A 22,243-nucleotide genomic window follows, 5' to 3' on the forward strand; every position below is an offset into this window, starting at 1 on the left:
AAAACTGTGCCTCTCAAACAGAAAATATGGGCCAAGGATAAGCACAGACAAGTCACAGAGCAAATGGCGTGCTCGGTGGCTGTGCCCTGGAGCGGCCGGCCTGTTTCCAGCAGCCGCGTCTCTACTCCTCGCCAGCGGGATCACATTAATAGCCTGAAACGGGCCACGTTGGAAGTTTTTACAGCTGAGAAACCACCTATAAATCAGGGCGCTTTTTCTGACAGCCAATTTACCAGCAAATCATTGGTAATAGATATATAAAAAGCGGTTCAAGGGTACCAGTAATCAAAGAAATACAAAAAGAAATGAGGTCTAGAAAAGATAGAAGAAGCACATTTCACCCCATTTCTCCTGCTAATTACAACAAGAGAGTCTAGGGAAAGCCCATAAAGCAGCTGACAGAGCCTCTGAGAGTTTATGGAAGGTAAGTGGACCTCAGAACTCAAGGAACTGCCCAGGAGTGAGTGCTCGTTGTTTTGTTTTTGCCTTTTTTATATCTTGACCTGGGCTCGGGAGAGGCCCCGCAGCCTGGAAATGCCGACGGTGCCAGACCGAGAAAAGGCCCAAGGCAGGCCTGGCATTTCCGGGCAAAAGACCCGGGGAAAAGCGACCCAGTCAATGAGAAACATTTGGACCACACCTGACCTCACTCCACCTGCCAGCGAAGAGCAGAGAAAAGCCACGCCCCTCCGCCTCTCCCTCCTCCTTTTCCTCCTCCTTCTCCTCCTCCTTCTCCTTCTCCTCCTCCTCCCCGGGCCCCAGGGCCCCAGTGCCCTTCCTCCTGCGCTGGCCAGCCACACCCCTTCCCCGGCAGAGGGGCCGTGGGCAGAGCTTCCCGCCGATTCTGCATCACCATGGAGGCCAGAAGGAAGTGCAGCGACACTTCTGAATGTGAAACAAGAACACAGTCAACCGAGAGTTCTATACCCGGTGAAGGCGGCCCTCAGAAATAAAGATGAAATGAAGACCCGTTCAGAGGAAGGGCAACCAAGAGGGCTGGCCGCCAGCAGCAAGTCTGCTGGACCCAAAGTGCTACAGAAAGTTTTCAGACACAAAGGAGAAGTAACAGGTTAAAAGAAAGAAACTTGGAACATCAGGAGTGAAGGGAGAGTAGAAAGCGAGTATATATGAGCATAATGGTAATATTTATGTGCGAAATGGTAATATTTAAGATGTCTGTATCCTAAAGGCAGAACCTTTATGAAAAGTGGTAAAAATTTTATATTCGACTTGACGTGATAAAATATTGATACCAGGAGACTGTGATAAATTATGCACACACGTTGTAATCTTTAGAGCAGCAGTTTTCAGCCCTGGAAGATATCTGGCAGTGCTGGGAGGCAGGACTCCCTGGGCTCCTCTGTCTAACTGGTGGGAACCGAGCTGCGGGCCAGCACTCTGTGAGGCAGCAGGTCCGTCCCGCATGGCCAAGGCTCACCCGGGCCAGCGCGCCGTAATGCCTGGGCTGAGGATGAGGAACCCTGCCCCTGAACAACCTTGCACAGACTACATAAAGACCTACACTCAGAGAGCCTGCACATAAGTCATCATGGAACACTAAAAAGTGCTCAACGAACCCGCAGGAGTTCAGGGAAGAGGCGCACACTAAGACAAAAATAAGGAGCAAGCAAACCCATAATGAAACAGTAGACATACATGGTAACATATCAATAACTGCATGAAATGTAAATAGTCTAAATGCACCTATTCAAAGATAGTGACTGGCAGGATGATGAAAAATATACAACCCAACTATCTGCTGCCTCCGAGGAACCATTTCAAAGATGACATAGGTACGTTAAAAGTAAGAAAGGTGAAGAAAGCCATGCCTTGTAAACACTAATCAAAGTAGATGCATTAGTATCAAATAAAGCACATTGTAGAACAGAGAATAGTACCGGAGCTAAAGAGGGATTTACACAGCAATAAAACGGCCAGTTCACCCAGAAGACACCCCACCTAACCATGTGTATCACAAGCAACTGAGCTGCAAAATACATGAAGAAAAATCCCATGGACGAAAAGGAGACACATTTACAGTTGGGAACTTCAACAACCCCTTTCAGTAACCATGAAACCACTAGACAGAAAAAAAGAGATATTTTGTTCTATAGGTCATATTGGCAAGGCTTTGAAATACTTGGTACTAGCAAAGTTACAGTGAGACATATTGGGACAGGTGCTCTATAATAATGGGATATAAATGAATATAAAAGTCCCGTAAAAATATTTAAAATGGTTATATCACTTCTCAATCCAATAGTTTCACTTTTAGGAATCTCTCCTAAGGGAATAAAGGGGTCCAAAATGTATCTGTCTAGACCTTTATTTCAGAGCTATTTATAATAGCAAAACTGAAGAGATGACCAAACGCAGCCACTAATTGTCAAGCACTTAAAAACATATTCCATGGGCACGTAGAGTGTTATCCTTAGGATAACTTTTTAAAGAATGTTTAATCCTGTGGTAAATGTGCAATGCTTTTAAGGCAAAAGAAGTAGTATATAAAGCCATGTCCATATAAAATAATCTAAATTATGTTTTTAAAATACACTTAATTATAGATAGATACACAATTACTAGAAGAAGATGTAACCGATCATCGTGAAAAGTTCCCAGCGATGACCTCTGTGCTTTTCACTGGCGTGTTTGTCCTCCGCGCCCCAAGGCCCCTATTGTGGATGATGTCATTCGTGGTCATGGTCATAACCCACAGAAACAGTTGTTCCCAAACGCAGCGTGAAAATGAGACGATACACAGAAAGAGCCTAATACAGCACTGCGTCTGGGATAGAGAAACTCGAAAGGTGGTAAAATTTCTGTAAATAATTTGGAACAGGACAGACAGCCACAAAGCACTCCCATTGCTATTCCCAGAGTGACCATCTCTGCCCTGTTGTCCAGGCCTAATGAACAGTGTCCCCGCACGTCTCAAAAGTGTCACGGTCAGGACAACCACTGCACGGGCACCCTCACTGCTCTCATGAAAAAAATGCTCCTAAGAGCAACTAAACAATGTCGCACCATCGCCGCTGCACACCAAGCACTGCACGCAACGCCGCACGCGGGTCACCCCACCGGACCGCCCGCGGAGCCCACGGGCCGGGAAGGAAAGCGGCTCGGCCGAGCTCGGGCGTCAGCACGTCTCAGAGGCGGGGCCTGAGCTGCGCCCGTCCCCGTAGCAGCCGAGGGCCTACCTGGGCCGGCCTGGGCGCAGGGGCGGCCGGCAGGGGTCTGGCGGGGACGCTGGGCGCGCGGGGCGCCTGGTGGAGGGTCGGGAGCACGCGCTGAGGCGACCTGGGCCGAGGGAGGTCGAGGGCGTTGAGGGGTCGGCTGATGTCCACGCTCTGACACGGGGGCAGCCTCTTGGGATTGTCCTGCAGGGTCAAAGCAGAAAGACCTGATACGTGGGCCTCACAAGTACATGTGCTTCCTCAGGGTGCCGATGGGCCCGCCGCTGCGGGGGGAGCGAGGGATGGACGTCCGGGAGGTGCACCAAAGGGAACCTATTGTTGTTTCCTTAAACTGCAAATTCTAAGGGAAGTGCCCCACACCTTCCCCAACCGGGAAGAGAGGGCTCAGTTTTATTTGGATTTCAAAACGCTGGTTTCGGTCATTAACAAATAGGTTCAAGACACCTGAGCAAGTGCCAAGCGCGGAGACACAGACCAGATCTGAAGGGAGCGGCAAAGGGGCTGTGAAAACAGGACACCGCTCAGGGCGGGCGCACAGGCTGGGAGAGAGCCCAGGGCGGCTCCCGGAGGAGAGCGGGGGCTCGGAAGCCAGCGCGGGGGCTGGGGGCCACAGCTGGCGGGTCTCTGCAGCGCCCTGGCCTCAGTGACAGGCGAGGGCAGAGGCAGCGGGAGCTTGTGCCCCCGGCCCCCGCCCTCCCTCCCTCCCTCTTTTCTTCCTCTCTGTCTAAAAACAGATTTCCTGAGGTATACTTGACGTGATTAATGGCATATATTTAAAATGTGCCGTTTGGTCAATTCCAACATATGTCCACACCCATGAAACCATCACAATAAGCAAGATAATGAACTTATCCGTCATCCCAGTGAGATTCCTGCCACCCTTCCGGTCCCCCCACCCCTTCCCTGTAACTGCGGGCCTGCTTTCTGTCACTATTAATGAGCATGCATTTGCTGGAATTTCACGTAAATGGCACCACAGAGCACCTACTCCTTCCTGTCTGGCTTCTTTCACGCGGCGTCATTATTCCGCGGCTCATCGCGATGTGGTGCGTGTCCGTGGCTCATCCTTCTTACTGCTGAGTAGCAGCGGCAAGTCCGCCATGTAAACGAGCCAAAGCCTGTTTACCCTTTTATTACCGATGGATGCCTGTTCAGGTCCCCTCCCGTTTCTGGCTCTCAGAAATAAGGCTGCTCTGGCTCTAGGTCTACGCTTGGGGGTGAGCGGTGGTTATGCTCGTCAGGGAGGGCAGCCTCCTCTATGGAGCCCCGACCTCTCCACTTTTAGATCAAGGGAGATAAAATCGTTTGCTGCCCGCTAAATAAGCCACAATGATTTTCCTGCACCAACACTGCTTGCTGCTACAACGTGGACTCCTGTTGAAGGAGTCCCATTGTCAAGGAATCTTTTTTTTTTTTAAAGAATTTATGTGTTTATTGTTATGGATACATCAAACCCCTTGGTGGAGAAATGATGTATCAGAGTGAACTCAAGTAATGGTTCATCAGGGTAGCAGGAAAGTTACCCGACAATATGGAGCCAGGAGGTACTTAGGGTTAAGGGTCCAGCTCCTCGAAGCCATAGAGTGGACAGAGCTTCCCCTGCCCAGGGCTGTGTGACTCTCAGAAATTCCCTGGGGGTGACAGTGGGCCAAGGAAGCTCACCTGACCCAGCAGGTGGCACCTGAGACCACAGGAGGGGCCCGGAGACAGGAACCTGCTTGGGTGGCAGACCCCGTGGGCCTCCTGGGGGGCTGGCTGGTCTAGGTGACTGGATAGACCGTGGCTCACAGCAATCTCCCACGATGTCACGCAGGGGACGCTGCGTGCCCCCGCAGGACCTCGTGGAGCGGCCACGGGGCACTGCGGCCTCCTGCCAGCCTCGGCCACCACCTCGGGAACCGAGGGCGCCGCTCCACGTGCTACAGGTGGGCTGCAGGTTCTGCCCCACGGGAGCCAAGCCCGCGTCCTCGCGTGCACATGGACCTACCTTGGTGGGGTCCGGGCGCGCCGGCTTCCGCATCAAGCCTTTGCTCAGGTGGGGGAGGGGAGCCTGGCTGGGCTGGGAGCCGCCGGAGGGCCGGGAAGGGCGCACGCACCTGCAACGCAACCCACGTGCTCACCGAGGGCGCTCCCTGCGGTGGACTGAGTTTTTTCTATCGTTTTCACTATCACTCTAAAAAAAAAAAGCCCGTTTACTAATTTTTTAAAACTCTGTGGGGTTAAACATGCAAAGGTAAAATCAGCTGACACTCTCACAAGATTAAAACAAATACTAATTTTTTTTCTCCCCAAAGCCACTGTTCTGTTAAATGAGTTCTTGCAGGCTCAGTGACACCTTCGTGTAAAGGCGGCGTTCCAGCAACGCTGACCGAACACCCTGGAATCAAAAGCCCAGTGAGAACATCTCAACAGCCTGCATCTTACAGAAATGCCTAACGCCAGGGTCACATGTAGTAAGCAAGCAACAAACAGTGCGAAGGGGGCGTGACCGGAGCCGCTGGCCTGGCAGAAACGTGAACACAGAACCCCAAACCTGCTGTGCGCGCCGGAAAGCCTGCCCCCTCCCTGCTGAGGGAGCCGCCCTGTCTGGAAAGACGACCCACACCCAGGCACCTTAGCTTCTCAATGGTGGTTTTCTTGTCTGTGAACAGCAGTCGTATCAAGGGCTTCCTTTTGAGATAAACTGCAGATCCGGCCGTGAGGAGGCACAGGACGGCCACCAGGATCGCCACGGTTAAACCTCGGTTATCTGAAACGAGACACGTCACACTCAGGGAAGGAGCCAGTGAGAGCGGGATCAGGCAGGTTTCACACCCTGACGTCTGCGGCCACGCGGACTCTGGAGGGGCAGCGACCGAGAGAGCGGAGGAGCCCTGCACGGTGCCCAGAGGCCGCGTCTGTGTGGCTGTCGCTCACTTCGGACCACCCTGGGAGGCGGGGCCGCAGCCCTGGCCACTCAGGCCCCCGCAGCCTGGGAACTGCGGGAACGGTGGCCACGGGGACCCACGGTCAAGGCGCCCTCAGTGCCGCAGTGGCCCCCGAACCGCATCTTCCCCATCACACTGCGCAACCCGGCTCCTTCCTCCTCTCATTCTTCGGCCTTGGAGTCTGGTTTATATTTTATTTTCACATTTCTTTGGACCGGGCCTCCTTGTTTCTGGACATGGTCAAGTCAGGAGCAGAAAGGAAAAAGAAAAAGCCAACTCACAGCTAAGGGAGATGCCCACAGGGTTTGTTTCGTTCCAGGGAGGCGAAGCCCAGCGTGTGGGGGTGAACCCTTTTCCTGGCAGGATGCAGTTCACCTCCTCCATGGAAACACCCCCTGCTGTGTGATTTGACCCATTTTGCTTAGTACAGAGTCTACGGCCCCCGCAGGCGCGGCAGGGAGGGGAAGGTGCCAGCACACGGTTGGTCTCCGCCGGCGGCGGCACAGGGGGTCCGGGGAGGACCCTCAGGGCCGCAGTTAGAGGAGTTTTGTCTGCATTTCAACTGAATTGAACCTCCTGAGCGCGCGGGGCTCGTGCGTTGGTCCCTGTTCTCCCGCCAGCGACGGTGAGGGTGGGCTGCACGTAGTAGGTGCATGGCCGTCCTTCTAGGCTGCTGCTTCGGTCACCCAGGCTGCCCATCCCTCCGTGTGCGGGGCGTCCAGCTGGCTGCAGACCAGAGAGACATGGCTCCCGCGGGGGGCAGGTCTTCACACCCTCCCCGCCTCTGGACGTCAGCTCCAACTGACAGGTCCTGCCAGGGACGTGCCGTAGCCCACACGTGACCATCGACACGTGACAGTCTCGATCCACGCGTCCATGTTACGGGAGAGGTCCTGCTTCTGGTTCCCTGGCTAACGCGTCCTCTTTGCGGACGGCGCACTGGTGATCGCGGGGGCTCTGGCTCGAGTCCTGTCGCCTCTTAACAAAGCTGATTAGAAAGGGGGTGGCTGGGGCCTGGCGTCACGGTTTCCAGTCCCTTGAAATGCATCCCTGAGCTGTGCACCGATCGGCTTATCCAGTCTAACGTTCCCTGGGCCCCAAACGGGACTCGGCGCGCCCCCAGGTGGCCTGTCCCCCGAGCCGGCTGCGCGGTGCATGGAGCTGCTCCAGGCACAGCCCCAGGCAGCGCGGTGGCTTCTCCCCGCCGACCGCTGCCCCCTCGCCCCCTCGCCCAGCGCGAGCCCTGCGCCCTGCCAGTCATGCCCGGTGCGTCCCTGTCCTTTGCCCCTAAGTTTCGCTGTCACCCCTCCTGTCACAGTGCCCTCCTGCCACCTTGTGCTCAATGTCGCTGTGGGACCCAGAGGAGCCGCTGGCAGGAGGCAGGTGCCTGGGAAGTGAACGACGGGGTGACGTCGGCTGGACAACGGCCGCAGTGGCCCCGGGGACAGCGAGGCGCGGGGCGCGGCACTGCCTCAGCTGTGGGCTGGCATGTCACGGAAGTCTCCCCCCCCAGGCATGCGGGGGAGGTGTTTACACGCACGGTCTCTTACAAAGCGAGGGCGGTGGCAGGTGGGTCCGCAATCCTGTTTTCACTTTTTGCCTCCTCTTACCCGCAGCGATGGGGAGTCGGTGACCGTGGGAACCCCCAAACCCGAGCTGCTCGTCCACACCCTGAGTGGCCCAGCGCGCGCTGCCCCCCTGCCCCTTCTCCGAGCCCCCCCAGTGCCGTCGGTGACCGGAGTGCGGATGGAGGGGGCAGGGCCCCTCTGCATCAGCGCGGAAACCCTGCTATTTTGCTACAACAAATGCTTCAAGTCATGTTAGAAAATGAAGGTGCAGCAAGAGACCAGCCATCAGGCTGAGACGTCAGTGAGGGAAGGACGCTGGGCCTCCTTCCTGCCCCGGAGGGGATGCTCGCTAGGGGCCGGGGCTCCCTGGCCCCTCTTCTCCCTGCTGCGGGGCCCGGCCCGAGAGGCGGTCACCAGGAGCTCTCTCGGCGCGGTGCGGAGGCGTGTCCACTGTCACAGAGGATGACCGGGAGCTCTCTGTCCTTTCTCAGGTCGCCGTTCTACAGATGTGCCTGTGGGGGGGGCCTTCCCTCCCGAGAGCTGTGCTCGCCACTTGGCCTGCGGAGCAGTGTTGTGTCTGTTGCCATGGAGACGATGGCACAGCCACAGATTCAACCCGCTTTGGGGATGGGTGACGCCCTTTGCAGCATCACCGGCCACCGTGTGCGAGTCGGGGGCTCAGGTGAGCGCCGGGGGCGATGCACGGGGGCTGGGTGAGCGCCCCCTGCTCCCGGGTCTCCGGCGGCGCTGGGCCAGCCCTCCGCCCCTTGTTGTCTCACCTCTTTCACTGTGAAAGGGACCTCGCTCAGACTCGCCCCTTAACTGCCCGCTGGAGCCGAGAGGAAAGGGTGCTGTGCGAGGGGACCTTTCTCAATGTCACCCGAAGAGAAGACGACAGAGGGTTCAGGCACAGCCGTGACCAGGAGCGTCTTCGGGGGTAGACGGACCTGCGTCCCAGTCTTAGCTGGGTGTCTCTGGGCAGGTCACTTAACGCCCCTGGTCCTTTATACATGAAGAGAACAATACCGACTCCAGAATCGTGCGAGGATCGGCTGAGGCAATGCATATGAAATGCCGAGTGTGGAACCTGCACCGAGGTACCGCTCGGTCAATAAGGCGGTTGCCGCCGCCACTGCCGGGCGCATCCCCTTTCTGAAGAGGAGGGTGTTTTTCTAGTGAGAGGTTTAAAAGGCAGTGAACTTCCCACCCCTTGGCCCTGGCTCACAGAGGCTGGCCTTCAAGGCCTTTGATCGGACAAGGAGGAGCACGCCCATGTGGCACTCTGCTGTACAAGGGACCTCAGTTAAGAAAAGTGTCACAGGCTAAAAACTGGCAAACTCAGCCACCCCCCGCCCCCAGCCAAAGCAGCCTGAGCGGTCTCCAAAAAGACCAGGGAAGACAACGGAGAAATTGGGAACAGAGAGAGACCTCAGGCTGCGTCGGGCCCACGTGGGGTCCCCACCTGTGTCCTGCTCCGGGGGGTCTATCCCGACAGCCACAAGCCACCCTGGCTCCCTTGGAAAGACCACCCCCCCCACCGCCCTGGCTTCCCACTGCCCCCCAGGAGCTCAGTGACCCCTCCCCTGGGGGTTCTGTCCCCACCAACCTGCTTGCCGGGTGGGGCCGCTGTCTGTGCTTCCTCCAAAGCCAAACTTGTCACAGAAGGGGGGTGCCCAGTGGGCCTCGCAGTGGCAGTTCTTCCTGTTGTTACATACCTTTCAGGGCAGCGGGGAGAAGGGCACGAGAGGGAAGCAGAGTTAGGGCGCCCCATCCCCCTGGGGCAGAGGCGCCGCGGCCAGAGCCCCCATCAGCACCCACGGGGCCGGACTCAGCAGACGTCACTGTGAGAGCAAGCCCAAACGCAGCCACCCTGGAGACCAGAGCCTGAGGCTGCGTGTGTCACCTGCAGGCGTCACGTGGCCTGCCTGTTAGCAGCCGTCCAGGGCGTCGTGATGGCAGGCAGGGCATCTCCACCCGCTCCCTCTGCTCCTCCATCCCTGCGTCCCCCTTCTTAAATCCAGGAACACTCGCCCCCGCCATCTGGCTGTGATGTGAGGCTTCTCAGTGGTGAGGAGGAGCCCTGTGTCGGGACACGGCGTCCGAGCCCTCGGGTGTCGCACGGCTGACCACCTCTGGGCACCTTCTGACGGGAGGCTGGGTGGCCAGGGTCCCAGAGCAGGCCCACAGCGGGGCCCAGGGGACACGCCCTCTAAGCCTGCTCCCTGTCTCCTGCCCGAAAGGTCTGCTTCCTCCTCGCAGAGGCTCCCGGTGGCCGTTTCCTGCAGGGTTGGCGCCGTGCGCACAGCCGACAAAGACTACTGCCCCCTGGAACAAGAGGATGGCTCTGCAGTGACAGAGAAGGCGCCCCCAAGAGGGCAGGAGGAGGCCCTGAACAAGGACCCTAACTTGATGCTAGAGCCCTCCCTGGGCTGGCTGGCTCCGGCTCACCGGGTTACCATGGCGACAGCCGGCAGCTGTGCCCCTACTGGGGTCACCGTTCCCCTTGCTGTTGCGACACGTAACTACTGACCTACTACGCAAACCACTGGCATCTGAGTGTGAAGACGGCACTGTTTCTGTGAAAAGGGGGCCGTGCCTTGGCAGCCTTGCGTGAAGTCGAGTCACAAAGGGGGCTGGGCACCGGCAAAACGACGGGGAGGCTGCGGGAGACAGGGCGGCTTCGGGACGCAGGTGGCTCCTGCGTCTGAGTTGCCCTTCCGCGTAGAGAAACAAGCCCCCCGTCGCAGCTGGCGCGCTCGGCTGGTCTCCGCGAGGCAGCCAGTGCGGAGCGGCGGTCCCCCCGGCCACCCACGGGCCTCAGCCCGGCGTTGGATGCCGCCGCATGGGGCCGGGTCACGCTTTTGTATTTTAAGGCAGAAGAGAATGTTTGGAGTCTATATCTCATCTGTGGTCTCTCTCTGCTTTCACCGACTTGTTTTTTTTGATCAATCAGCTGCCTGCCTCAGGTGCTTCAAATGAGACCGCACGTCAGGACAGCCTGTGGGCAGAGGGGGCATATGCTTCTTATGCAGCCGGAGCTACGCAGAACTAATGACCAGTGGCACAGCCTATGCTGAGTCGGGGCGCCTGGCCTGCCTCCTCAGAGATGCTGCCGGTGTCCCGCCCCCTGGCCCCGGGCCCCGGGCCCCGGCCCCGGCGCTGCCCCTCGGCCCGCGCGGCCTCCTGCTGCGGCGTGCGGCCTCGTGCGCCTTGCAGCTGGCGGCGGAGAGGCTGCGGCCCCTGCACCCCACTGCAGGGGCTGCTGGGGGCCTGGCCCGCCAGGGGGGGCTGCGGTCAAGCTCCTCATTGCCAAGTCCTGGCAGTGGCCCCGCCGACCCGGAGAATGTGGGCCTTTCCTCTCCAGCGCGTGGACGGGACCCCAGGAATGTTGGAGAGCGACAGGTCCAGGGTCCCCGCCCCAGCCTTGCCGCCAGTGGGTAAAGTGACCTCAGACAAGTCCCTGCCCTGACGTGAGCCCCGGCTTCCTCTTCAGTGAAGCGATAAGGCTGCCTGAGGCCTCCCGCCCAGCCGTTCGGAAGGGGTCTGCGGCCCAGCGAAGGCGGGGGAAGGCCCGTCTCCTACCGCCGGCGCCCCTCCTGAGGGGGCGGCCCTGTCATCCCTCACGGCTACAGCACAAGAGTAACTTTCCGAAAATCCCATAATTCTAGGTTAGAATCACTGGCGAGTGTCTGCAGGTTTTAAAAATAGAATTTGGAGAATGATTTCTGTAGACAAGGTTTCAGAAAAACGAATGAACCACTGGCGTGGCAAATCAAGATTAATATAGTTTCATTGGAAATAATTAAGCCCATCAGGCAAATAAATTATGTTTTAGACAGTTAGAGTCCTCTCCTCCCCGAAAGGTTTTCTGAACTAAAATAACAGCCTGCTGGGGCTGAAACCCAATGCATGGGGCTTCAAGAACATGTGGTCAGTATTGACTTCTTTGTTTTAATTCCTTTCGGAAGTATTTCAGTGCAGACACATATTCTGAATCTTGGTTGTAAAAAGAGCAGCTCTGTTTGAAATATTATTGCAAAACTCTTCGTAAAGAATGGTTGCTTTTACAATTACTTTGAAAATGACAGTCTTTTTTTTTTTAAAAAAATCACAGCATGTTAATTTGAAAGTTAATTACCGCTTAGTCTGATTATTTTTGTTAAATAAAAATCACATTTGTTATGCCACGTAAAGGTCGAAGAAAATCAATGTTTTTTTAGAAGACTATATGAAGGAGATGCTGCTCTGTTTTGAAAAAGTCAAGGATTGGGAAGAACTTGACACGTGGACCAGGGAGCCCCTAACCTGTCACGGACGGGCCAGGGGGAGGCGTCCGGTCTACTCACCCCCCTATTGTGGCACCGCATTGCACACTCGTGGACGCCAAAGACACTGATGTTTTGACACCGACGATTGAGGCAAATCTGCAGGAGGAAAACATAGCACGTGCTTCAGTAGTTGCGTGGCACACACATGCGTACTCATTGGTGTGTACACCTGACTTCCCAGGGCGCCCTCCAGGAGAGAACAAGACCCCAAGAACTCTGTGCCAGAAACAAGCTGTGCTTCCAAAAACAATCCAACGTGCTGCTGAGTTTCCTTCCGAAGTCATTTCCTGGCTGCAAACCCTCATGACACCCAGAGCACAGAAGCGACGTGTTAACATTCAAGGGCTGAGAAAACAAGCCTGATTTTCCCGATTCTGCATCTTGATGGTCTGCCCAGTATCTAACTTTTATCGACGTTTCCTTCCAGGTGCAAAGGACTGGATTCGGGAGAGGGCAAGGATTCAGGTAAACAAAGCAACCTCACGACTGGGCTCCTGGGCTCCTAAGACATTTCTCGGTGGGCCCCGCCCCGGCTTACAGTTATGATGCAGGCGAGCATCATAGTTTCAGGTCTTACTTTTCCATCTGCACACTTGGTGCCGGCAAGCACGAGCCCCGGGTCCGGCATGTCATCGCCCAAGTACACGTGGGTCCCGCGGCACAGGATCCGCCCTCCTTCCTGCAGTGGGATATTCGTTTCTATGGAAACGGCGTTGGTGCCAATGACTGGTCGGCTGGCACCCCCTTGACACTGGATTTTCCCACATTTGGCGTCTCTGGAAGGGCAAGAACAGACAGTCCCCCAAGGGGGGGTTGGAACCAGCCCCCTGCCACGTGGGATGCGCAAAGCGATGGTGGCCAGGACACAGATTCCACACCTCATCTCGCATCTGGCGAAGGAGCTCTTGGAGTCTTTGCCGCAGTTGCCATAAGGGTCCCCTGCAGAGTTGACTCTTTCAAAGCAGATCCCAGGGGCGGGCTTGGCACCTGGAACAAGAGCACAGCAGCACCATCACCGCCCGCCAGTGGCTTTAGGATTTTCCTGGGAGCAGCGTTGGGTTTTGGGTTCTGGGGAGCAGTATTCTGTGTCCAGAACATCTAGTGTCCCGGCTGACTCCCAAGGGGGGCTGGCCAGTGGCAGCCCAGCCTCCTCTGTCAGCCCGGCTGAACACGCGTTTCATAGCTCAGGGGACGGGCCTCGGCTGTGGCACTGGACCCGACGCGGACAGAAAGGGGGTGCTGGCTGCCCAAGGGGGCGCCTGGCTCGCCTTCACCCCATCCCACACGGTTCCAGGGAGGAAACACAAGCTCTAGCAGGTTCCAAAGAGCAATGATGGCTGACGGGGGGAAGCACTGAGACAGAGGACAAACGAGACGCGGCCACTGCACGCCGCGCCTCCAGTCCCCTGAAGCTCCCTGTGTTTGCAGGGCAGAGATTCCTGGGGGGCCACGGAGACGCAAAACCCAACCGTCATCCTGCCCGGCGGGACGGAGCCCAGCAGACAGGAATGCGGGAGGCGGAGAGCTCAGGAAATGCCCACTTTGAGCACATCTGCTGGCCAGGGGCAGCAAGCAGATCATGGGGTCTGCGACGCCAGAGCTCTGGAGGGCTCTCAAATCCTGTGCATGGTGCTCTCTGTTGACGACAACATGTGGAATTCAGGAGACCACTCCACACTCATCAGCACAAACCATGCGCCCTGCATGTGACCTGGCCCTGCCTTCTCTCCCACATGGGTGTCCCCGCCAGGTGCTTCCTGTCACATCACTTCTGACTGCCAGGTGGCCGCTCCCAGCCCGGGGGGGCTCCCCTCGCCTTCCAAGGGGACTTTAGACTCTTTAAGACAGTGACCCACTGGAGGACAAGACCCCCTCCTCCCAGGAAACAGAAGGTGTTTTCATTAGTAAAAGCACCCGCCTTTCTCCAACCTGCACTTGAGTCCCCTTCACCGGTCACGAGCATCTCATTAAACCAAAGAAGCAAACAGACACACCAAACTCAACCCGACCCTTGCAATGGTGGGGTCAGTAAAGGGTCCAGCCACCGGTGCCTGCCACTCCAGTCTCTAAACCACTCTAGAGAGGCACCCCATCTCCTTTTTAAGGTGTTACCCCAAACTGGACTCATTTCACGGAAAGGGACAAGGTCTCGCGAGCTCCTTGGTCCTTCGTCCCTCTCCTGGTCCCCTCTGCACGCCGAGCGGCTGTGGCACAGACCTGCTCGGCCTCCGCCTCTGGTGGACCTGTTTCTTCCGCGTCCTGCCCTCACATTCTTTTACATCTACTTACCGGAGGCAGAGGGGCGGGGAGGGTGAGTCTCAGGGTTGAGCCTGCACTTTGTACTTAAATTAATCCCGTTTGATGGTACTTTGATCAAAGTGCCTGGATTAGTTGATCAAAGCGGTTAGAAAACACGGGCACCTAGAATACCAATAACCCAAGGGCTGTCTGTGCATTTGCAGGAACCCGTGTGTTCACTGCCTGTCTCTCTGGCTCTGTCCCTGCTTCTCCCCTTCCGCCCGGCCCCCCTCCTATCCTCTCGTCCCATTGCAGGCTCCCATCACGCACACAGGGTTTTCCAGCCCTCGCTCTCTGCCAGGCTGGGGAAACAGTGGCGACCAGCTTGGACAAACCTCCTGCTTGCTTCTGAATGGCAAGAAGCAACAGAAAACAAACAGGTGAACGCATTCCTTGGCAGCCGGGCGGTGGGGGCGCTGTGGAGAGGGCTCCGGAGTTGGCGGGTCCTGGGCTGCTGTTCCAGGCAGGCTGTCGGGGGCAGCCGCTGGGGACGGGCAGCCTTCCTCAGAGCCCTGAAACTGCTGCTGTTTTTGTTGGGGGGGGTGGTGAGTGGCAGGCGGTGGAGGCGGTGGAGCAGAACTGTCTACGGTGCCCGCGCTCACGCAGGGGCCTGGCGTGTCCTACCCTGGAGTCTCCGAGCTGGGATGAGAAATCTTACGTGCATGTTGACAGGCCAAGGAGCGTGAAATGCACAAAGCTTCCTTAACAAAAATGTGTGCGCCAGCAGTTGTGACAAGATCCTGGTCACAACAGGTCCTGCAGCGCCAGCTCCGATTTCAGGCTGCGGGGCCATGCCAGGTGGGGTTCCAGGCCACCTCGGGGGGCCGGCGGGCTGCCGGCTCGAGGTCGGGCACCGCTCAGCACCACCCCTCACGGTCCCCTGCCCAGGGGACAGAGGCTGGGCAGTGGGAGGGTGTCCGCTGGTGGTTTGGAGCACCAGAACCTTGTGAAAATGAACTGTAGCTTAGGAGATGCGGGGTTGCTCAGGGGTTTATTTCATTGGACACGTCTCCCATGTCTCCTTTTCTAGGGGCAAACCCCTTTTTCCTCTGGGAAAGCATTTGATAGGGTTCGGGCAGGGCTCCCTTTCCCTCCCCAGTGCCAAAGGATGAGTATAAGATTCAGGCCTGGCCCTCAGAGGCTCCACGCTGCAGGCCACGGGGCGGGGCCGATGCTGGCACCTGGCTGCAGGCTGCCATCCTTGGAACTCGCTGTCGGAGGCCGCGGGACGAGGCCCTGGGCTGCTGGACACTGTCCTTTGGGCCTTCCTCCACCGCCGCTTTCCTGGAGCCGGGGTCGACCCCCTTCTCTCCTTCCTCCCATATGGCTGTCCCCTCCTCATCCGCATGCTTGCTGTTGCCTCTCGGCGTGTCCCGAGGGCAGGCATGGTGCCTCGGCCTGAGCAGAGCAGGTGCATGCCAAGAGTGAATGAGCGCGAAGCCACTGGAAAAGCCATCGTCCTCCCCAGAGGAAGCCACCTGCGGCGTCTGGGGAGCAGGCCATCCTGGTTTATATCGTCTGTGACTCTGGATTTTCACTTAGTCCTTTACAACGAGTCATGCTGACTTATGAGGAAAGAAGATACGAGGTCACGAAAAGAGAGACATTGTCCTTGCTGCAAAGAGCAACTGTCCTTCCCTCCAAGTTTAGGCAAAGTAAGAAACATTCTAAGCAGGAAATCCTCCTTCTGGGGGCTCAGTGCCGACCTCGGGAGCGGAGGCGGCTCTGCTTGAAAGATAACATCAGCGAAGGAAACGGACTTGAAGGTACAAACCCAGGGGCAAGCTTGTGAGCGCCTGCATGTCTGGAACCCACTGATGGCAGTTAGGATAGTGGACGGGGACCCCAGGGCCCTCCCTGCGGCTTTAGTGTGTTAGGGGCCGCCTGGCAGTTACCTTAGAGACAGACTGGTCTGTCACCGATAAGGCACAGGCCTCGCGTCTGGCGCTGCGGGGACCAGTGGGCGAGCAGGTGAGGCCCCCGCACCGGGCGTGGCCAGTCGTGGCCTCTCCCTGGACCGAGCCCTCCAGGTGCCCCCAGCGGCTCAGGCAGGGTCCCAGGTGGGCCCCTCCGAAGAGGAGGAGGTCCTGGAGGAGTGGGTCCTTCTGCATGTCATCCAGGTGCAGGTAGAAGCTACTTGAGGTTAAATCACGGGGACAGGCTCATCCTGACCACGTGGTCCCTGAATAGGGATGCGGACCTGAGCGTGTCTGACCGCACCCTGCGCCCGAGCTTCCCCCAGCTCTTGGTGTCTCTCCTGTGCACTTCCAGCGCCCTGAGGGGACTGGGTTGTACGGGCACCCACCGCGCCAGGACAACGAGTTCAAAATGAAAGTGTATTTTGACACAATGGTCCGGCAACCCGCATTCGGCGACACCGCTTACTCAGGTGATCCGGGCGGCGCCGAGCTAGTCACAGCGCGCTTACGACCAAGAGGGGCCATTGCAAGAGGAGGAGTCTGTGCTTTGGACAACGCTAATTAGTATTTTGAAAGTGGTACTTAGAATTCTTTTCTGATTGCTTGAACACACTCTGGAGTATGAGATTATCACCCTGAACCCGCGCAGGTGATGGCAGACGGCAGCTGGCTGGGGACCCGCGCCTGGAACCTGGCTGGGAGCTCGGCTACCTTTTCCAGTCGGGCGATGGAAAATAAAGCCATGCCGTTTTGCTACCTTGGTTACCCCAAAAGTAGGAGGAACAGCAAGCTCAATATTAGTTTTCTTTTAAAGATCAAAATTCCTGTAAAAGGAATATGCATAATAAACTGTTTAAACTAAAACAGAAAAAAGTGTAAATGACTTCTATCCACTCATAAGATGCTATCAAGCACTGATTTGGGTTCAACGTCGCTGCACTTTCAAATGTTTGTCTTCACATTTTCATGAAGACAAGAGGCTTCATGTGTCTTGAAAAAAATGACACTTTTTAAACATATATTTTATTGATTATGCTATTACAGTTGTCCCAATATTCCCGTTCGCCTCCTGCCATTTGGTGCCCCCATTCCCTCCGGCAGTCCCCCCCTTAGTTCATGTCCAGGAGTATTTTGGACACAATACCGTATTTTGCTGTGTCTAGTGCATGCTTTTTTGCCCAAAATTCTGAGGGAAAAATAAGGATGCACAGTATACATGGGTATGATTGCATACAATGGATATAATAATGGGTATAATACCATGGGAGCACATTATACATGGCAAAATACGGTAAGTTCTGTAGCTACTCCATTTCCTGTCTATTCTGTGCCTACCAATTTGTACTTCTTAATCCCTGTACCTTTTCCCCCATTCTCCCTTCCCCCCCTCCCAACTGATAACCCTCCAAGTGATCTCCCTATCTATGATTATGTTTCTGTTCTACTGGTTTGCTTAGTTTTTTAGATTCAACTGTTGATAGTTGTAAATTTATTGCTGTTTTAATGTGCATAGTTTTGATCTCCTTTTTCTTAGATAAGTCCCTTTAACATTTCATATAACAATGTCTTGGTGACAGTGAACTCCTTGAGCTTTACCCTGTCTGGAAGCACTTTATCTGCTCTTCAATTCTAAATGATAGTTTTCTAGGTAGAGTCATCTAGGTTGCAGGTCCTTGCTTTTCATCACTTCGAGTCCTTTTTGCCAGTCGCTTCTCTCCTGCAAAGTTTCTTTTGAGAATTCGTCAGTCTTATGAGAACTCCTTTGTAGGTAACTCTCTCCTTTTGCTGCTTTTAAGATTCTTTATCTTTGACCTTCAGCATTTTAATTATCATGTGTCTTGGTGTGGTCTTCTTTCGGTCCACCCTGTTTGGGACTCTCTATGCTTCCTGTACTTGTATGTTTGTTCCTTTCATCAAATTATGGACATTTTCAATTTATTGCTCCTCCTCTTCTCCTTCTGGTGCCCTTATGATTAAAATGTTGGTATGTTTGAAGTCCCAGAAGGTCCTTAGCCTATCCTTCATTTTTTTTTTTTTATTTTTTTTATTCTTTTTTCTTCTTGCTTTTCTGGCTGATTTTTTTTTTCTTCCGTATGTTCCAAATGATTGGTCTGATTCTCAGCTTCATCTACTCCATTGCTGGTTCCCTATAAATTTTTCCTTATTTCACTTAGTGTAGCCTTCATTCCTGCCTGGGTCTTTTTTACGCTGTTGAAGTACCCAAAGAGTTCTGTGAGCATCCTGATGACCAGTGTTTTGAACTCTGCATCTGATAGATTGCTTACCTCCATTTTATTTAGTTCTTTTTCTGAAGCTCTTGTTCCATTCTCTTATTTGGGCCATATTTCTTTGTTTCCTCATTTGGGCAGCCTCCCTGTGTTTGTTTCTATGAATTAGGTAGAGCTGCTTTGACTTCCTCTCTTGGCAGCATGTCCTATTGTAGGAAAGCTCACCTCTAAGTTGGATGGGGCAGAGATTTCGGTAATCACCTGGGCAGGGCAACCTCTGTGAACCAGGTTGATGGAGACTCTGATACGCCGTTGCTGCTCTGGGGTTCTGCGTGGGGGAGGGCTCAGCATGGGGACACTGCTGCTGCCTGACCTCTGGATTTTGTCTGGGAGGAAGCTGTCCCCCACACTCACCCTAATGCCAGACACTTCAGTTTCTCCCTGTTTGCCACGGGTGTCCCTCAAGCTGCTTCCCCAGTGCTGGGGCCCAGAGGGAGTGAGTCAGTGTAAGTCCTAAGTCCTTTGTGGGGCCTTTAAGAGGAGACACCTGAGAATCCCACAGTTTCTTCTGTTGCCCCAACTCCCATAGGTTTTTACAGCCAGAAGTTATGGGGGCTTATCCTCCTGGCACTGGAACCCCAAGCTGGGTGGTCTGGTGTGGGGCAGGGATCCCTCCCGCCTGAGGTATCCTTCCTGATTTTTATCTACCGCACGTGGGTGTGGGGACTGCCTGTTCCGCGTCTGCTCGCCTCTCCCTGCGTCTCCAGGTCTCCGCCCCTCCCACCCCTCTGGATCAACGTGACTTCTTTAATTCCCTGGTTTTGGGACTTCCATACAGCTTGATTTTCTGATGATTCTGGGCGATACTGATTTTGTAGTCCAGTTGTAATTTTTGCTGTGGCCATGCGAGGAGGCGAGCTGTGTTTACCTACGCCCCCACCTTGATCGGAAGCCTCAAAAAGAGCCCGTTTTCTTACTGCTACTACATTACATCAATTTACAGCTTTTGAATTCTTAACGATGGAACACTTGGATGTTTTGCCGTTATCAAAAGACGAAAATTCAACTTTTAGAGGGAATTTTGACCTCCTACTGTATTTTATAATTATACAGGAAGTGACAGTTTTTAATTACCGGTTTTATCTTCAAAGTGATATAACTTATATTTGTAACCGTAGTTTGGAAGTTCCCAAATGATGACATCTTGAATTAGGCCCACACTTGACTTGATTTAATCTTTCCTTAAAATGACTCCATTATGCAAATGAACTTCTCGGGTTCAGTCAAATCAGCTCCTTGCCCCGCCTGCCCCTGTCACTAAGTCACTGATTTCGCTAACCCCCGCCACTAACACTCGCAGGCACAGGCCTCTTGTCATAAACAGCTGAACGCTGTGTCGATCTCTCCATGTTTCTCTGTCTCTCTTCTCCAAACTGACCTCTCCATTCATCACGAAGTCCAAATGAACAAATCATTTCCTTCTCAAACAGCGGGACAAAAGGGAGACTTTTCCGACTCCCAAACAACGAGGCTCTTGGAAAAATTTCTTCCCATCTGTAGCCATCATAGATGAAGAGGATGAGTAGAAGTACTGCCCCAGGTGTATCATAAGAAACCAAACTCATCTAGGCCAGTCTTGTAGCCCTGCATGGGTAGCTCAGTTGGTTAGGGTGTTGCCCCGATATGCCAAGGTTGCAGGTTCAATCCCCGGTCAGGGTACATACAAAAATCAACCAATGACTGCATAAATGAGTGGAACAATGAAAATTGATGTTTTTCTCTCTCTCTCCAATATAAAAAAGAAAAAAAAAAAGAAAAAAAAAAAAAGAAATCAACCAGCCTTGCAGAGAAACTCTGAATATTTTCTAGTCCATCCATTTTGTCTGGCTAGCTTACACTGCCTAAGTCAAGTGGCACTAGATTCTGGTGAGGGATAAAAGAGACAAAGCTAACGTATTTCAGGCCTGCTCTGATACAAACTATTTGTGGCTGTAGACACGTAGTCATCTATAAGATGAACTTCCCAGGGATGTTTTCAGGAACCCTGCTAGTAGTTCAGATAAACAATATTGGCAAAAGTCAATATTCTGCCTGAGGAAAACTATCCCTCAGTATTTCAGAGGGAATAAAGGTCATGTCTTACTGACAGAACATCTCTGTGGCTATTAAGACTAAGCTGGACAAAATCAGCTAACTATAAGTCACAGCTTGAACATTTCTGTGTTTGACATCAAGATACAAAGTCTTGAGATGCAAGATTTGTAGGAGAAAAATCAGAGGAAAAAAAAAAATTAAACTCCTGGCCAATAAGATCATCATTGACAATAATAATTTGAAAAACAACCAGATGAACCCAAAACTCCAAAGCTATTCTAAGAGCGTGTTCCTTTGCCAGCTAGAAGGTGCAGGCATATGTTTTGAGTTTTTATCATTTTATTTGTGGGAAGATTTGGAAGCAGGATTATTTTATTGAAGTATCTTGCTGGGCCGAGACGAGCCCATTTCAACAAGGAGCGGTCAGCGGCAGGAAAGGCTGCGTCTGGTCAGGGCCGGGCAGCGGGAGCTGGAGGGTGAGCAGCTGGCTTCCCGAACGGAACCGAGCGTCCTGGATGAGTCAGCCACTTGGCCAGGCGACCGGGGGGCAAGCGGCTGGGGCCAGCACTGCAAGAACGCAGCGGCTCCCAGAGCTCAGAGCCCTTGCGAATGCACGGGGAACGGGATGCTGCACATGCGCCCCTGACGATACGTTTCCCTTTTCTGAGTCCCAAAAGCACGCCCCGCCGAGCGCTGTCATGCAGCTTTCCGGGGCTCTCAGCAGGCGCGTCCAGCCGGCGTGGGCCTGGCCGAGGACGAGCCCTCCAGCCCCAGCACCGCGAGCGCGCAGGGACCGTGGGAAGCCTGTCGCCCTGGCGGCCTCAGGGCCCCTGAGCCAGCATCCTGCCACAGCAGAACAGCACGAGCGCTTCGCAGGTGAGAGGGTGCGGGTGACAGAGGAGGCCCCTGGCGCTCCAGGCCACAGCCCAAGCTCCCGACAAGCGGAGCCGCCTGCACCTCCCTGGCGTGGCCCCACGCTTTGCGTGGGCCCTGAGCCCCGCCGCTCCGTGGGCAGGAAACAGCCCTCCTCGCCACCCTGGCAAACGCGACTCCAGGGCCGCCTCATCTGTGGCGCCCTTGGGGTTGGCTGCTCTCCCGTTCCCAGCAGCCTTACTGTGGCCCCGGGACACGAGGGTCTTGCACGCTCATCTGTGAGCTTCCTGCAAACAGCCACGTCAGGTTCTTAGAGTTTCAATGCACATACCAGGCACCGGCATCTGGCATCTGATGAATGTGACAGGTTACATAAAAGAGGTACCAGCTACGTTAGAGGGCAACAGTATATATACCCAAGGAGCTGGCATGCTGCTGCCCCTACTGCGCAGACGAGGCACAGCAAGGCTGAGCCGTCTGCCGAAGGTCGCCCTGCCCGTCAGAGGCCTGCTCGAGGCCCGTGGGAGGCAGGGAACAGGCCCCCAGTGAGGGCCATGTGCTGATTCTGGGACCGGACACTGGCGAGGGGACTGTGGAGGCGTGAGGAAGTGAAGGCTCTCCTGGTGACCCGGGTGGATCCAATGACCACAGGGTCCTTCGGAGACAGAGGCGGGAGGTCAGAGTTGGGGAAGGACCTGAGGCTACAGAAGCAGAGGTCAGAGAGGCGCAGAGGTTTGAGGACGCTGTGTGGCCGGCCTGGGGGATGAAGGGAGAGACCAGGAGCCGAGGAGCCTCTGAGCTCTGGAGGAGGACA

General features: G+C 55.0%; 1 protein-coding gene across 1 annotated transcript in view; it reads right to left on the reverse strand.

Moving 5' to 3' along the window:
- Positions 1–22,243, reverse strand: part of ADAM12 (ADAM metallopeptidase domain 12) — a gene marked incomplete at its 5' end in the record, with an annotated part of 275,701 nt that overhangs the window by 16,040 nt on the left and 237,418 nt on the right. Inside the window, 7 exon segments of the mRNA XM_054581238.1 lie at positions 3,198–3,377; positions 5,182–5,290; positions 5,808–5,943; positions 9,296–9,404; positions 12,036–12,113; positions 12,595–12,793; positions 12,896–13,004. Coding sequence (XP_054437213.1) covers positions 3,198–3,377; positions 5,182–5,290; positions 5,808–5,943; positions 9,296–9,404; positions 12,036–12,113; positions 12,595–12,793; positions 12,896–13,004 — 920 coding nt within the window.

The sequence above is a fragment of the Pteronotus mesoamericanus genome, unplaced genomic scaffold (genome assembly GCF_021234165.1).
Source record: "Pteronotus mesoamericanus isolate MK-2021 breed Mesoamerican mustached bat unplaced genomic scaffold, CSHL_Meso_final contig_657, whole genome shotgun sequence".
Classification (NCBI taxonomy): Eukaryota; Metazoa; Chordata; class Mammalia; order Chiroptera; family Mormoopidae; genus Pteronotus; species Pteronotus mesoamericanus.